The sequence below is a fragment of the Pongo abelii genome, chromosome 3, assembly GCF_028885655.2.
Source record: "Pongo abelii isolate AG06213 chromosome 3, NHGRI_mPonAbe1-v2.0_pri, whole genome shotgun sequence".
Taxonomy (NCBI): Eukaryota; Metazoa; Chordata; class Mammalia; order Primates; family Hominidae; genus Pongo; species Pongo abelii.
Window position 1 is genome coordinate 116,576,634 of NC_071988.2, and position 17,183 is coordinate 116,593,816.

At 39.4% G+C, this 17,183-nt stretch overlaps 1 protein-coding gene across 6 annotated transcripts in view; it reads left to right on the top strand.

Annotated features, from left to right (window-relative positions):
- Positions 1 to 17,183, top strand: part of BMPR1B (bone morphogenetic protein receptor type 1B) — a 391,772-nt gene that overhangs the window by 365,557 nt on the left and 9,032 nt on the right. For all 6 annotated transcript variants that reach the window (XR_010139750.1, XM_024246443.3, XM_054554197.2 and 3 more), the window contains one exon: positions 14,464 to 14,639. Coding sequence is in view for 5 of the 6 variants with exons in the window: in XM_024246443.3 (XP_024102211.1) it covers positions 14,464 to 14,639 (176 nt within the window). In the remaining variant the exon portion in view is untranslated. The remainder of the gene's footprint in view (positions 1 to 14,463; positions 14,640 to 17,183) is intronic.

A 17,183-nucleotide genomic window follows, 5' to 3' on the forward strand; every position in this document is an offset into this window, starting at 1 on the left:
CATCAATGTACATTTGGGTTGGTTCCAAGTCTTTGCTATTGTGAATAGTGCCACAGTAAACATACGTGTGCATGTGTCTTTATAGCAGCATGATTTATAATCCTTTAGGTATATACTCAGTAATGGGATGGCTGGGTCAAATGGTATTTCTAGTTCTAGATCCTTGAGGAATCGCCACACTGTCTTCCACAATGGTTGAACTAGTTTACAGTCCCACCAACAGTGTAAAAGTGTTCCTATTTCTCCACATCCTCTCCAGCACCTGTTGTTTCCTGACTTTTTAATGATCACCATTCTGACTGGTGTGAGATGGCATCTCATTGTGGTTTTGATTTGCATTTCTCTGATGGCCAGTGATGATGAGCATTTTTTCATGTGTCTGTTGGCTGCATAAATGTCTTCTTTTGAAAAGTGTCTGTTCATATCCTTCGCCCACTTTTTGATGGGGTTGTTCATTTTTTTCTTGTAAATTTGTTTGAGTTCTTTGTAGATTCTGGATACTAGCCCTTTGTCATGTGGGTAGATTGCAAAAATTTTCTTCCATTCTGTAGGTTGCCTGTTCACTCTGATGGTAGTTTCTTTGCTGTGCAGAAGCTCTTTAGTTTAATTAGATCCCATTTGTCAATTTTGGCTTTTGTTGCCATTGCTTTCGGTGTTTTAGACATAAAGTCCTTGCCCATGCCTGTGTCCTGAATGGTATTGCCTAGGTTTTCTTCTGTGGTTTTTATGGTTTTAGGTCTCACATTTAAATCTTTAATCCATCTTGAATTAATTTTTGTATAAGGTGTAAGGAAGAGATCCAGTTTCAGCTTTCTACATATGGCTAGCCAGTTTTCCAAGCCCCATTTATTACACAGGAAATCTTTTCCCCATTTCTTGTTTTTGTCAAGTTTGTCAAAGATCAGATAGTTGTAGATGTGTGGTATTATTTCTGAGGGCTCTGTTCTGTTCCATTGGTCTATATCTCTGTTTTGATACCAGTACCATGCTGTTTTGGTTACTGTAGCCTTGTAGTATAGTTTGAAGTCAGGTAGTGTGATGCCTCCAGCTTTGTTCTTTTGGCTTAGGATTGACTTGGCAATGCGGGCTCTTTTTTGGTCCCATATGAACTTTAAAGTAGTTTTTTCCAATTCTGTGAAGAAAGTCATTGGTAACTTGATGGGGATGGCATTGAATCTATAAATTACCTTGGGCAGTATGGACATTTTCATGATATTGATTCCTCCTATCCATGAGCATGCAATGTTCTTCCATTAGTTTGTGTCCTCTTTTATTTCCTTGAGCAGTGGTTTGTAGTTCTCCTTGAAGAGTTCCTTCACATCCCTTATAAATTGGATTCCTAGGTATTTTATTCTCTTTGAAGCAATTGTGAATGGGAGTTCACTCATGATTTGGCTCTCTGTTTGTCTGTTACTGGTGTATAGGAATGCTTGTGATTTTTGCATATTGATTTTGTATCCTGAGACTTTGCCGAAGTTGCTTATCAGCTTAAGGAGATTTTGGGCTGAGACGATGGGGTTTTCTAAATATACAATCATGTCATCTGAAAACAGGGACAATTTGACTTCCTGTTTTCCTAATTGAATACCCTTTATTTCTTTCTCCTGCTGGATTGCTTTGGCCAGAACTTCCAACACTGTTGAATAGGAGTGCTGAGAGAGGTCATCCCTGTCTTGTGCCAGTTTTCAAAGGGAGTGCTTCCAGGTTTTGCCCATTCGGTATGATATTGGCCATGGGTTTGTCATAAATAGCTCTTATTATTTTGAGATACGTCCCATCAATACCTAGTTTATTGAGAGTTTTTAACATGAAGCGCTGTTAAATTTTGTTGAAGGCCTTTTCTGCATGTATTGAGATGATCATGTGGTTTTTGTCTTTGGTAGGCAATAATTAATAGCCTGCCAACCAAAACAAGTCCAGGACCAGACGGACTACGTTTATTGATTTGTGTATGTTGAACCAGCCTTGCATCCCAGGGATGAAGCCCACTTGATCATGGTGGATAAGCTTTTTGTTGTGCTGCTGGATTGGGTTTGCCAGTATTTTATTGAGGATTTTTGCATCGATGTTCATCAGAGATATTGGTCTAAAATTCTCTTTTTTTGTTGTGTATCTGCCAGGCTTTGGTATCAGGATGATGCTGGCCTCATAAAATGAGTTAGGGAGGATTCCCTCTTTTTCTATTGATTGGAATAGTTTCAGAAGGCATGGTACCAGCTCTGCATTGTACCTCTGGTAGAATTCAACTGTGAATCCGTCTGGTCCTGAACTTTTTTCGTTGGTAGGCTATTAATTATTGCCTCAATTTCAGAGCCTGTTATTAGTCTATTCAGGGATTCAGCTTCTTCCTGGTTTAGTCTTGGGAGGGTGTATGTGTCGAGGAATTTATCCATTTCTTCTATTTTCTAGTTCATTTGCGCAGAGGTGTTTATAGTATTCTCTGATGTTAGTTTGTATTTCTGTGGGATCGGTGGTGATATCCCCTTTATCATTTTTTATTGCGTCTATTTGATTCTTCTCTTTTTTCTTCTTTATTTGTCTTTCTAGCAGTCTATCAATTTTGTTGATCTTTTCAAAAAACCAGCTCCTGGATTCATTGATTTTTTTGAAGGGTTTTTTGTGTCTCTATCTCCTTCAGTTCTGCTCTGATCTTAGTTATTTCTTGCCTTCTGCTAGCTTTTGAATGTGTTTACTCTTGCTTCTCTTGTTCTTTTAATTGTGATGTCAGGGTATCAATTTTAGATCTTTCCTGCTTTCTCTTGTGGGCATTTAGTGCTATAAATTTCCTTCTACACACTGCTTTAAATGTGTCCCAGAGATCCTGGTATGTTTGTGTCTTTGTTCTCATTGGTTTCAAAGAACGTCTTTATTTCTGCCTTCATTTCCTAATGTACCCAGTAGTCATTCAGGAGCAGGTTGTTCAGTTTCCATGTAATTGAGCGGTTTTGAGTGAGTTTCTTAATCCTGAGTTCTAGTTTGATTGCACTGTGGTCTGAGAGACAGTTTGTTATAATTTCTGTTCATTTACATTTGCTGAGGAGTGCTTTACTTCCAACTATGTGGTCAATTTTGGAATAAGTGCAATGTGGTGCTGAGAAGAATGTATATTCTGTTGATTTGGGGTGGAGAGTTCTGTAGACGTCTATTAGGTCCGCTTGGTGCAGAGCTGAGTTCAATTCCTGGATATCCTTGTTAACTTTCTGTCTCGTTGATCTGTCTAATGTTGACAGTGGGGTGTTAAAGTCTCCCATTATTATTGTGTGGGAGTCTAAGTCCCTTTGTAGGTCTCTAACGACTTCCTTTATGAATCTGGGTGCTCCTGTATTGGGTGCATATATATTTAGGATAGTTAGCTCTTCTTGTTGAATTGGTCCCTTTACCATTATGTAATGGCCTTCTTTGTCTCTTTTGATCTTTGCTGGTTTAAAGTCTGTTTTATCAGAGACTAGTATTGCAACCCCTGCTTTTTTCTGTTTTCCATTTGCTTGGTAGATCTTCCTCTATCCGTTTATTTTGAGCCTATGTGTGTCTCTGCACATGAGATGGTCTCCTGAATACAGCACACTGATGGGTCTTGACTCTTTATCCAGTTTGCCAGTCTGTATCTTTTAATTGGAGCATTTAGCCCATTTAAATTTAAGGTTAATATTGTTATGTGTGAGTTTGATCCTGTCATGATGATGTTAGCTGGATATTTTGCTTGTTAGTTGATGCAGTTTCTTCCTTGCATTGATGGTCTTTACAATTTGGCATGTTTTTGCAGTGGCTGGTACCGGTTGTTCCTTTCCATGTTTAGTGCTTCCTTCAGGCGCTCTTGTAAGGCAGGCCTGATGGTGACAAAATCTCTCAGCATTTGCTTGTCTGTAAAGTATTTTATTTCTCCTTCACTTATGAAGCTTAGTTTGGCTGGATATGAAATTCTGGGTTGAAAATTCTTTTCTTTAAGAATGTTGAATATTGGCCCCCACTCTCTTCTGGCTTGTGGAGTTTCTGCTGAGAGATCTGCTGTTAGTCTGATGGACTTCCCTTTGTGGCTAACCCGACCTTTCTCTCTGGCTGCCCTTAACATTTTTTCCTTCATTTCAACTTTGGTGAATTTCACAATTCTATGTCTTGGAGTTGCTTTCCTTGAGGAGTATCTTTGTGGTGTTCTCTGTATTTCCTGAATTTGAATGTTGGCTTGCCTTGCTAGGTTGGGGAAGTTCTCCTGGATAATATCCTGCAGAGTGTTTTCCAACTTGGTTCCATTCTCCCCATCACTTTCTGGTACACCAATCAGACGTAGATTTGGTCTTTTCACATAGTCCCATATTTCTTGGAGGGTTTGTTTGTTACTTTTTACTCTTTTTTTCTCTACACTTCTCTTCTCACTTCATTTCATTCATTTGATCTTCCATCACTGATACCCTTTCTTCCACTTGATCGAATCGGCTACTGAAGCTTGTGCATGCATCACGTAGTTCTCGTGCCATGGTTTTCAGCTCCATCAAGTCATTTAAGGTCTTCTCTACGCTGTTTATTCTAGTTAGCCATTCGTCTAATCTTTTTTCAAGGTTTTTAGCTTCTTTGCAATGAGTTTGGCCATCCTCCTTTAGCTCAGAGAAGTTTGTAAATGCCGATTGTCTGAAGCCTTCTTCTCTCAACTTGTCAAAGTCATTCTCTGTCCAGCTTTGTTCCGTTGCTGGTGAGGAGCTGCGTTCCTTTGGAGGAGAAGAGGTGCTCTGATTTTTAGAATTTTCAGCTTTTCTGCTCTGGTTTCTCCCCATCTTTGTGGTTTTATCTTCCTGTGGTCTTTGATGATGGTGATGTACAGATGGGGTTTTGGTATGGATGTCCTTTCTGCTTGTTAGTTTTCCTTCTAACAGTCAGGACCCTCAGCTGCAGGTCTGTCGGAGTTTGCTGGAGGTCCACTCCAGACCCTGTTTGCCTGGGTATCACCAGCGGAGGCTGCAGAACAGCCAATATTGCAGAACGGCAAATGTTGCTGCCTGATCCTTCCTCTGGAAGCTTCGTCTCAGAGGGGCACCCGGCTGTATGAGGTGTCAGTCAGCCCCTACTGGGAGGTGCCTCCCAGTTAGGCTACTTGGTGGTCAGGGACCCACTGGAGGAGGCAGTCTGTCCGTTCTCAGATCTCAAACTGCATGCTGGGAGAACCACTACTCTCTTCAAAGCTGTCAGACAGGGATGTTTAAGTCTGCAGAAGTTTCTGCTGCCTTTTGTTCAGCTATACTCTGCCCCCAGAGGTGGAGTCTACAGAGGCAGGCAGGCCTCCTTGAGCTGCAGTGGGCTCCACCCAGTTTGAGCTTCCCGACTGCTTTGTTTACCTACTCAAGCCTCAGCAATGGCAGACGCCCCTCCCCCAGCCTCGCTGCCGCCTTGCAGTTCAATCTCAGACTGCTGTGCTAGCAATGAGCGAGGCTCCATGGGCGTGGGACCCTCTGAGCCAGGGGCGGGATATAATCTCCTGGTGTGCCGTTTGCTAAGACTGTTGGAAAAGTGCGGTATTAGGGTGGGAGTGTCCCAATTTTCCAGGTACCGTCTGTCATGGCTTCCCTTGGCTAGGAAAGGTAATTCCCTGACCCTTGCGCTTCGTGGGTGAGGCGATGCCCCGCCCTCCTTCTGCTCACACTCCGTGGGCTGCACCCACTGTCCGACAGGCCCCAGTGAGATGAACCCAGTACCTAAGTTGGAAATGTAGAAATCACTCATCTTCTGTGTCGCTCACGCTGGGAGCTATAGACTGGAGCTGTTCCTATTCGGCCATCTTGTAACCTCCCCACCTGCTGTTTTTAGTCTCCGTTCTTATGTCTTCTAACGTAACTCTGTGCTTATTACCATGAAATGTCTTGCCTATTATATAGTCATCATTGACTACTTATTTGTCATTCCCAATGGAAAGTAAGCCCCTTGAAAGTAGATAACATGCATTTTTTAGATTTGCGTTTTTAGTGCCTTTCCCTGGTGCTCATTACTTAACTTTTAATGGATAAATGATTCCATATGGAACACGGGATGAAGGAAAAAGAACTTTTTTCCTAATACCAGAGATCCTACACGTTCTGGATGAAATCCACCTTTCTAATCTTACATTCTACAAACTCTCCAATTTGTATGCTTTCGTTTGCGAAAGTGAGCTGCTTGAATTTTCTGCTTATATACCCCATGCTTGCTGTTGTCTTGCTTTTGATTGCACAGTCCCTAGCTTGGAAAGTCCCTGATTTTCCATGTATCCTAATCCAGTCTCAGAATCACCTCTAAGTCACTTGATTCATCCCCCAGCTGAGAATAATGACAGCATCTTCTGTACTACTCTTTAAGTTCCTGGTCGTTGTCTGCTTGCTATTATAATTATTTTGGGACATGCTTCATCTCTCCTACCAGTGATGGCGCATCCTGAGAGCAGGATACATGCCAACTTAATTAATATATTTCCCATTTAACATGACATAGTGAGTTACCCATTATAGATATTCTAACATTGTTGTGAATCAATAAATGTAGGCAATAGCAAAGTAACTGAGACTCATCTCCTTTATAGACCTTAAAAAAAAAAAGGAAAGTGAGTGTCTATTATATTATAGAAACTTAGTTCTGCTTAATGGAAGGAGAATGAACTGAATGACCTCTCAAATTTCATACAAATCCTGATTCTAGGAAGTGGAGGGACTATTGTAAGGGATAATTCAGACATTTATTTGGCATATATTAACTAGTTCATCAAGAGATGAAGAGATGAAGGTGATGGCTCAGATGTTGGCTGTGCAGACTCCTATGGCCATAGCCTAGCTGTGTGAGGCCATTTACCTTTCTGGGCCTCAGCATCATCTTCCATTACATGCAGGTTACATTTGATCATTTCAGAGGTGCTTTTTCTAGTTTTATTTTCTATGTTTCAAAGTTTGCTCTTCTCAGTTTTTGAGCCTAATTTTTAAAACTTGCTTTATGTGTTTCTTTAGTTTCTATTCTTTTTTTCACTGTTTTATATTGTATTTGTGCACATATGCATGGATATTTAGACTTTAATTACAAGTGGAGTCACAGCTTACCCTGTGCTGAATTCTCTGACTTCATATGAGAACTTCCTGTGAGACGGTCTCTGTGTAATGGTAAGTGTTCTCTTAGGCTTTTCAGTTATTTCTGAAAGGCTCCCAGGGAAGTCGAGAGCCACAGAGAGGGAGCAGACTGTGCCTTAGAGATTTCCTGCTCATATAAATTTTAAAATGCTGTATTGGTTTCTTCATGCATTCTCTTGACAGTGACGTAAGTGCCGATGCGTTTCCTGCTCAGCAGAAATTTAACCCAGGTGATGTGCTGGCGGACATCACCATTACCCTCAGTCCCTACTGGGAGGAGAAAACAATGACACATGAAATGCCTTGAAGAAACTTACAAAGCTTTTCACTTTTCACTCTGAAGAATTCAGCAACCCCTCTGAGACTTCAGAGTCAGAATAAAATATTTTCATATGGGAAAAATAAATCCTGGCTTAGGGCTCTCAGGTATTAAATTTAAATAGAAAACCTGCAATAAAGACTAAGCTGTCACACTGATGTCCAGTGGATGATAGTGAAATTATCCAAGTACAAAAGAGATAGGGTAGCTTAGTTTGGAGGGTACTGAATTTCTTGAGTCTTGCTGATGTGATTCTTTTTAGCACTGCTTTTGGTTTGCATTTTAAAATGTGATTTGGCTAAATGACCCACCAAAGTCATAAAACTAAGCTCATTCGTGGCATAGTGAACACTCCCAGTCAAGGTTTCGGCAGCCATACCCACCTTGTATTGAAGACTTTTTAGTTCTAAAGTTCTGTTTCTAAGATACCCTGAGATTTCTTGGGATTTTATCATAGCAGCATTGAATCTTGAAAGTTGCTGCAGAAAACTCCCCTTATTGGTGAACATCTGCCAGGCAGAGTTCGATTCTGCAAGTCAGTTCCTCAGCTATCTCCAGGATGCCACAGGAAACCCACAGGGATGTGCACAGCCCCTTCTTCCATAGACTCTTGAGAATTTTTTATGCTTTTGGGGAATCAAAATCATCTTGCTGAGAGAGGATTTAACATCCTGTAGTATATGTAATGGGTAGTTAATTTCAGACATCACTTACAAGCCACAAGCAAACCCATGGCCTCCTTCACATGTCTTCTCATGCCTCCTTTTTTTTTTCACACATTCTTTAAAGTACAGTTCTTATTTCATAAGAAGCTTTTCAGATTTTTTAAGGTGTACAATGTTTGCTTCTCTTTTCTTTCTCCTGTCTATTATGTTTTTTTACCTGCCTACTTCCTCTCTTTCCCTTTCCTCTCTGTTTTAGGCATCAACAACATCCAGCAGGAGGACCACCCGCATGTGCCCAAAGGCTCAACGAGGTAGAGCCACCTTGTTGGAGCTAGCAACTCTTTCCCTGCGCTTGCCTCTCATTGCCACAGCGGGCTGTGCTTAGGACTTTCATGAGACTCTTACTTCAGTTTATGGTACAGTGGGGAAGGTGCCCTGTGCTCAGTCAAGCAGTGGGGGCTCTTTGTTTTTTTAACATAACACTTTTAGCCAGAATTTCTGGGTTTAGGTTTGTAACTAAAAGGCTTAATTAACATGAAAAACATTTAATATATTATGAGGCTGAAGAGATATTATATTTCTAAAAAACTCCCCCTTACTCCTTGCCACCAAAACAAAAATCTTTTGCATGCCCTCATTTAATGCATGATAGTCAAGAGCTTAAGGCATGCACTGTTCCCTGAGTCCACTGGGGTGCTCATATTTCATTCTCCAACCTGCTCAGGATCCCAGCTGAAGGCTCCACTTTCAGCCTTTCTGCACGCACAAGCAGCCCCATGACTTCCCTCCCACAGTTACACTAACACCTGCAGTGTACACACGCCATACCAGGCAGCAGTGCTGTGCTAAGGGGCACGCCAGGGGTGGTACACCAGGCACAGGCAAGAAGGGAGTACACTGTCGATAATAAAACTGATTAAAATCCTACTTTTATTGTCACCATGTGCCGCAATTCTAAACAATGTCAGTGGCTAAAATATGTCTCCTGGCTGAGTGGCTCCCATCACCCCCTCCTTGGTATGTCCTTCCCTGGCACCTTCAGAGGAGAAGAGGAAAATCATAGTTTTGTGTGTCTTTTAATTTTCTTGTCTCTCTGTCTCTCAGTCTTTCCCTTTGCTCCCGTTTCCTACCCTCAAAACCATAACCTACAGAACTGTCACTTTGTTAGTGTCTTCCCTGGGGTAGAAGAGCCACTTGGAGTGTCCATAGACTTATGAAGCCCTTTGATTATCAATGTAGACCTCATACTCCACCATGCTGGCATTTTCTATATCATACCACTGTCATTCAAGTGATTTTGGTCAGAAATATGAACTTGGTTTTCTGGCCTCTTTAAATAATCCTAGCTGAGAGCAGCCCTGCATTTTGAGATCCAGATGAATGCAGACATTAACCTCATTCCTACCTGGTACAGTAGGGAACTCAGCATTATTCACTGCTTGTCTGGGAATTCAAAGGAGTTGTTTTCCCCTTTGCATTATTAGCCAATAGCTCCCATATATGTTGTGCCTTTTCCACATTATATAGTTGCTGGTTCCTGGCTTCCAAAATACGAACAGCTCAGGTTTGAAGATGTTTTTACTGGAGATTGTGATGGAAGATAGTACATAAAATTTAGTCCACCTGGACATTTCTCCCAATTTTTTTTTTTTTTTTTACCCCTACAGGGCTTGATATCTTATGACCCTAGGCTAGAAGAACAGAACCCTTTTTCTCCCTCACTGACTTCCCCTTTATCCCCAGGCTCTCATTAATTTCTTACTCAGAAAATTGTAGACATTTTCATTTTATGCTGTTGTATCCCCACTGTCCCTAAATGTTCATTGATTTTTTGAGATGAGGTCTCCCTCTGTTGCCCAGGCTAGAGTGGAGTGGTGTGATCTTGGCTCACTGCAATCTCTGCCTCCTGGGCTCAAGTGATCCTCCTGCTTCAGCCTCGCAAGTAGCTGGGACTACAGGCATATGCCACCACACCCAGCAAATTTTTGTATTTTTAGTAGAGACGGGGTTTCACCATGTTGCCCAGGCTGGTCTTGAACTCCTGGACTCAAGCAATCCACCTGCCTCGGCCTTCCAAAATGCTGAGATTACAGGCATGAGCCACCACAACAGGCATTTTTTTTTTAAAATACTCATTAAAGCATGAATTGAACACTAAGAAAGCTTTTTTCCTGGAGAGGAATTTATCTGACATCTCTTTATTTTATTTTCCTCAAATTGTATTTTCCATTTCCTTCTAATTCTACTTAAGTCTGAATCTCTTCAGTACTCACCTTAACAGGGACAAAAGCCATGTTGGATCTAGTGGCAGCATTGATTATTGAAGTATAAAAGGGCAAAATTGTCTACTCTTATAATTCTCTGAACCCTGCTCTTTAATAATGACCCCTTTGTGCACACATTTCCAACCCTTCTCCATGGGAAAGAAGAAGAGAGATAACATGTCTTCTGTAGTGAATGCAACACTCTTGTTTTTAGTGGGATATTCTCAGTTCTCCTTCGTAGCAGCTCGTTTTCTCTGTAATTTTATCCAGTTTATTTATATCACTTTTGTTCTTCCCATCCTTATCCCTATAACCTGTCCTGTAATCCTTGAAATGTACATTTTTCTAGTTCTGGATCCTGCTGGGTTCTTTTAACTTACACTATACTTAGAAATATATTATATATACTTATATTTGTGATATATTATAAACATACACAAAAGTATAAAAATGAGACACTCATGTAATAATTTAATATGAACAGATGTTAGCAATTTACCTTGTTTTTCTCTGGTTTTTCTTTTTAAAAGAAATACAATGTTGAAGATAGCCCTGTTGCAGTCCTATTCCTTTTTCATTTCCTGCTATCCTTCCCAGAAGTAACCAGTATCCTATTTATGTCTCCTCTGTATGATTTTATAATCTGACTTCACATGTATGTAGCTACTGCAGTACATAGGATTATTGTGTAGGGTTGGAATTACTGTCTCTGAGTCTACAGCCCTTGTGCAGTATCTGTCTTTTCTTGTCAACCTTGTTTCTCCCCTCTGTAGCCCTCTGTGGACAAGGAGGCTAGAGGAAGCTAGTGCAGAAGGCACCCTGCCCTTTTCTGCCTCCTTCTTTCTCCTAGAACTTTCCGTCTGTTGTACTGTCTGTTCTCACGTGTACCACACCATCTGACTCTACTTCCATTCTCTTTTTCTTCCTTTATTCTTGGCACCCCAGTGTTAAATCACATTTATTTCTATTTTTGGCTTTAGGATTAACACAAGCTCGATTTTTCTCTGCCATTATTTGGGAACAGGTAAAATGATGTTACTGAAAATCTAAGAATGAAATGTAGTCTAATGACTTTCAGTTATAGAAACATGCCTGAGGGAAGAAGGGGCAGAGCTAAATGTTTTGGAGGTTCTGACACTTTACAGTATCAGATATGGATTACCTATAATTCTCATGTTTGTTGTTTAAGTGTAGTGCTAAAGGGACTTGCCAATAGGTTGATAGTGATCTTTCACAAAATTAGTTTGCTCAACAAAATTTTATTTATCCTTCTAGAAATTGGTAAAATCTCATTTTATGGCCCATACATTCCAGAGATTTTTACATTTCCCTTTAAATTATCCATAGCAAAGTTTAGTGTAAACAAACCTTTTCCTTCTTTCATTTAAAGTACATTATTTTCCTGTCATGTGCAAGACACACTGCGAATGGAGAAGGATTGGGGCTATGCTCTTTGGGGATATACCAAATGACTATGACAAGTATTTGGGGCTCAAAGGAGTTGATAGTCTTCAGTTGGAAAACAGATTACTTACTCAAATGTTACTAGGGAGAAGATTTATTCAGCTACTACTAGGGCAAACGTCTAGGGTGGGAGAGGAAGGGGAGGAGAGGGATGGCTTATTGCTGAACATGCATATGTATTTAAGGGACTATGTAAGGGACTGATTTTTGACATTTGGTGGACATTCAGAATCCTTGAGTGTATGTTTTTGCAGTGTTTGAGAAAAAGAATTTAGAGATGAACTATGTATAGTCCAGCTGTCACAAATTTTAATTCTATTATTAGGTCACAATTACCTTTCATTTTTCTAATAGATATCTCTACATCACACATTCCATTATCTTTTCCTGACCTCCCAAATCCAAATAAACATTAAGGAGCTAAGAGTAAGAATGGAATGAAATTGCCTAAAATCTTTATCAACTGTGGTCAGATTACACCTTTGGCCTTTCTAAATGCCCTTCTGTGTGCATTGTCTTAAGATTCTTCTTGTTCTGGAATACAGTTGAGGTCTTTAACCATCTTCTTTTCATCTGCAAACCTTCATGTTTGTTTTCTCTGCATGGGACCCAGGACATCTTACCTGGGGTCACCACTATCTTCCTCATGATTAAAAATTAAAATTAGGACATGCTGGCAACACATTAGTGAAATCCCTACTCTGCTCCCATGAGAGGTGTCAGCAGGTGGAGTAGGAGGAGAGCGTGCTTTATAAATGGAAGTGGAGCTTTTGTAGCATCTATTCAATCTGACATGTTTCCAGTTTACCATTAAGTCTCTTCTCAGCATACTTTCCTCCCCTGTCATTTATCATTTACACATACAAATGACAATTTTCTATTATACCAGTAAGTGCTGAGAATTAACATTTTAACCTCTTTTTCCAGTTTTAGAAAAGAGCCCAGAACACTGGGACCTATGTTTGCATATGGTAAGGAATACCAGCTGTTTTGTTTTTTAATTACACTTTAACTTTTTTTTTTAACATCTTAACTTTTATTTAGGAAAACAGGCTAGTTATTATTGCACCTAGAAAACCATGAGGGGACTAATGAGTACACTGATGACATATCTGTTGATATGTCATCTTATCTAAAACATAAAATTTTAGATTAAGAATTTTAGCCAGAAGTGAGTTTAAAAAGTTCTAAAATTAAGTTTTATATTTTATGTTTTAGTAAATATAAAAATTTTGAGATATTCAGAGTGACACTTAAAATGTTCTCAAATGACAAAAAATGACACCACGTATTTCATGTTGTAGAAGTGGTCAAGGCAATGAGATCAAACCCAGAGGTTTTTGATTTTTGGTTTTTTTCCTGAAGCCACTAGTGTTTTGGTATTGACTATCTATGACAGCAGGATAAATGTGATATTCGATAAATGAATCTGTTTTCCAGGCTGAGGAGAAATAACATGTAAATGCTTGAGAGTCAATAGAGTGTAATGAAAAGAAAAAGCAAAAAAAAAAAAAAAAAAAATTCTTGGGTATCAGGAGGTAGAAAGGTTTATCCAAGATTTTCCACAGAGTTCAGCTTAATAATGAGTTTCTGTACCTTTTCAGTTTTATAGTATACCTTATTTGGTTATAGTCTGTTCATCTGTCATACCTAGGGTTTGTTACTTTTCTACCTAGTTCGTTTACTTTCTGATGAGGTGCAGTACTTAAGTATCTAATATGTGCCTAGTACCATGTTGGCAGGGCTTGTACATGTCATCTCATTTAATCATCAGCCTAGTCATTCAGCACCCTTAGAACAGGGGCTGGAACTGTGGCTCCAGCTCATCGCACTGAGGCAATGGTTCCCAAGTGCCAGTATGCAGGTTGTTGTCCCTCCGTCATTACTCTTTTCCCAGTCTATGGGAAGGAGTAGTAAATGGGCCATGTTGTAAAATTTTCAGAAAGTGAAATATGTTATATTCCATTATTGTTTTCTTCCTTTAAAAAAAAAGTTAAATGCTATTTGGTTCATAAAACAATAGTGATAGTAGAAAGCTTTTTTATATGTCCCACTTTGTCAGAGTAAAACAATTGCATCTTTGTTGGTTCTCTCCTTCTCACCTTTTGAAACTTGTTTGTAGGAGCTTTACAACAGCTGGCTTAAAAAATACTGTTTCACACGAAATTGTCATGTGTGCATGCCCATTTTAAGAGTAAAGTTTTTAAAATAGGAGGGGAAGGAAGAGGGTTTTTTTTAGACATTTAATATATATTTAGCAGTTGTTTAGGATATAAATTTGATCTATTGGTAATGCAGTTTTAAATGCTGCAGCTTCATTCTGACTGAGTTTCATCTTCATTGTTTTTTTTCTAACTTTTTTTAAGAGATGACATCTCACTATGTTGCCCAGTCAGGCCTTGAACCTCTAGGCTCAAGCTATCCTCCCACCTCAGCCTCCAGAATAGCTGGGCCTACAGGCATGCACCACAATACTAGCTTGCCTTTCATTGGCTTTTAACCTGTAAATATTTAATATAGCTTTTGGCAAGAAATATTCTTTAAGAAATTGTTTTTATTCCGTGGAAAGTTTTTCTTTTCCACCTTTCACTAACTAAAGCCATTGTTTTGGAATCACCTTGATTCGTTTTTGTTGGTCCTCTTCAATGCTGTAATGCTTTGCTTTACTTTTTCCTTAGTGATACAAATGAAGTTGACATACCACCTAACACTCGAGTTGGCACCAAACGCTATATGCCTCCAGAAGTGTTGGACGAGAGCTTGAACAGAAATCACTTCCAGTCTTACATCATGGCTGACATGTATAGTTTTGGCCTCATCCTTTGGGAGGTTGCTAGGAGATGTGTATCAGGAGGTAAGAAACAGTGCTGTCTTTGGAAAGCTACTATTGGAGCTACTACAAATCCTTTCTTTCTGATCAGAAATCAAAGTTATCATACTGTCTATAAGATCTGGTTTTATTTTCCCCTTTATTTCTGTTGATGCAGTCATAATGCTTCCAGGAAATTATATTCGACATCCTAGAATAATCTTTGACTGCTTCCTTCCTCCACCTGCCACTAGACACGCTGTCAGCTTCCCCTGCCTTTTCAAGCATCACTGTTTTCTGCTCTGTGTATTGTCTCATTTCTCTCTCGGGTTCTTCCTCCAGCAGTTGCTCGATCAAATCAAACCCCCTTTTCTGTCCCTGCCAGTTTATTCTCACCTAGCTGCTGGGCCCCATCCCCAACTCCATTCCCTGGGATTTCCTCTGCAGAGATGACAGTAGGACATAAATGTGGGGTGGGACACCCATTTCTTACCTTCTGTATTTTTTATAAAACTTCCCCATAAAGCAATTTGAAAACATCAGTTTTTTATCAAAAGGAAATTAAAGTATCAGAGTATTGTTACTTTTTTATGATATTGTTTTTTCTACACATATGAGGATTCCCTAGTAAAACCAATTATAATGAACAAGAAGACATATTTAAATATTCAGAAGTATTATTACTTGTACTACTTTGATTGCTGCACAGTCTGTCTTCGAGTAAATTCTGACACCTTTTAGGCAAGGAGCTGAATCTTTGGCTTTTCTGTATCAAGTCCTCTGTATATTATTCCATGGTTGTGCTCATTAAAAAGCCTTGATGCTGCTGCTGTTCCTCATAATGGCCAATTTAAATCTATCTTCATGAAAACATGAGCTTGCTGAAGATTCTGAAAGTGCAGCATGCACTTAACTAGTACTGAGATTTGCTCTTGTTCCTACTATTTATCTGTGATGCCTTGGACAGGTTATAAACTTTTCTTTGTTTCAGAGTTCTCTTAAAGATGAATTGAATTATTGTATCCTGTTCTGTGGTTGTATGGTTTCAATGTAAAGATAATGAGAACTGCCTGGCACATAATTTGCACTCAGTACATGTTAGCTATTATTACTATTAATACTTTTCATTTTGGTTGGTAGAGCCATAACATCTTTAGGTTCATATTTAAATACAAAGAATAAACAGTTTATCAGCCTGCATTCACACTTCGATAGAAAGATCATTATCAGTGGCACAGTGCTTTCTAATAATCACTTTGGGAATTCTGAACCTGTTATAAGAAATTTGAAATAGAACACATTCTGTCTGAAGTGAGAGAACTATTTTGTCCAAAAGGAAAGTTAATGCAGGAAATTTTCTCTAACCAGATATTGAATAAATTTCTCATTCTAAATGTAAAGAAGAAGTAACCAAAAAATTCAACAAATTGTCTATGCCTTGATTTCACGCGTTATAAGGAGTAGATAAACCTCACGTTTGCAATCCCAGCATTTTGGGAGGCCAAGCAGGGAGGACCGCTTGAAGCCAGGAGTTGAGGATTAGTCTGGGCAATAGATTGGGACCCAGTCTGTATTTAAAAAGAAAAAAAAAAAACCAAGTAGACGAGCCTTTTAAAAAATAATATGCTTATACTCAATTAAGATAGCTTTATGGAAGTTGAAGGTGTAGAGAACAAGGTTATTTTTCTAATTATGTTTTCTTGAACATCTAAAACAAACAGGGCTACAGGAAGCCTATATTTGAAAGCCTATGGGCCAAATACAGGAGAAATTATTCTCGGCTTAAAAACAAGGTAGCTTTATATAAACAGCAGGGTATTAATTGCTCTGCTAGGGTATTAATTTGCTTTGCTAGGGCTGTCTTTGGATATGGAGGTTTGGATATGGAGATTTGCTATAATGTTGCCTTATTGTTAGAGGTGTTGGAGTCCTTGCTCTGCCCCATACCAACTGAATGGACTTGGGCAAGTTACTTAATCCCTGAGAGCCAAGTTTCCTCATCTGAGTAGTGTGGAGAATAATGTCATCTCAGAAACGCATTTGTGAGAATTTAATAAGATAATTTATATAGCATACCTATTTCCACAACTGGGATAGAGGAAGCTCTCAATAAGTGATTTTATTGTATTTTTCCAGAGAGGCAAAGCACACAAAATTCTGTTTTCTAACACTTTATGAAGATATTAGAAGTTTTTTGGGCTTATCTTTCTAGTCCAGGCCCTTTTGGGTGAAAGAGACACATCCAGATGTAGGCCTTTCCATCTTTTAAAGGAGAAGAAAGATAGAAAGGTTTGAGGTTTCAAACACAGAGTTAAATGGCAGCTAACAGGAAATTTTGAAAACTTGATTACATGACATGGAGAAAAGAATAAGGCCTATTATTCAACAGTTAGATTTGATTAATTCATAATTTTAAGTGGTGGGCTCTGCCTTTGTCTGTTGTAGTAGATACACCTACCCCACCCCATCCATCAGTCCATCCACCAGCAGAAAATAGGAGATGGGTAAAAGAGATGTGGGCTTTGCCTTCAGGCTGTTTCCAGGTCCTGAGAATGAGAAAGGGAGAAAGAAATGAAATGAAGCAGAGCA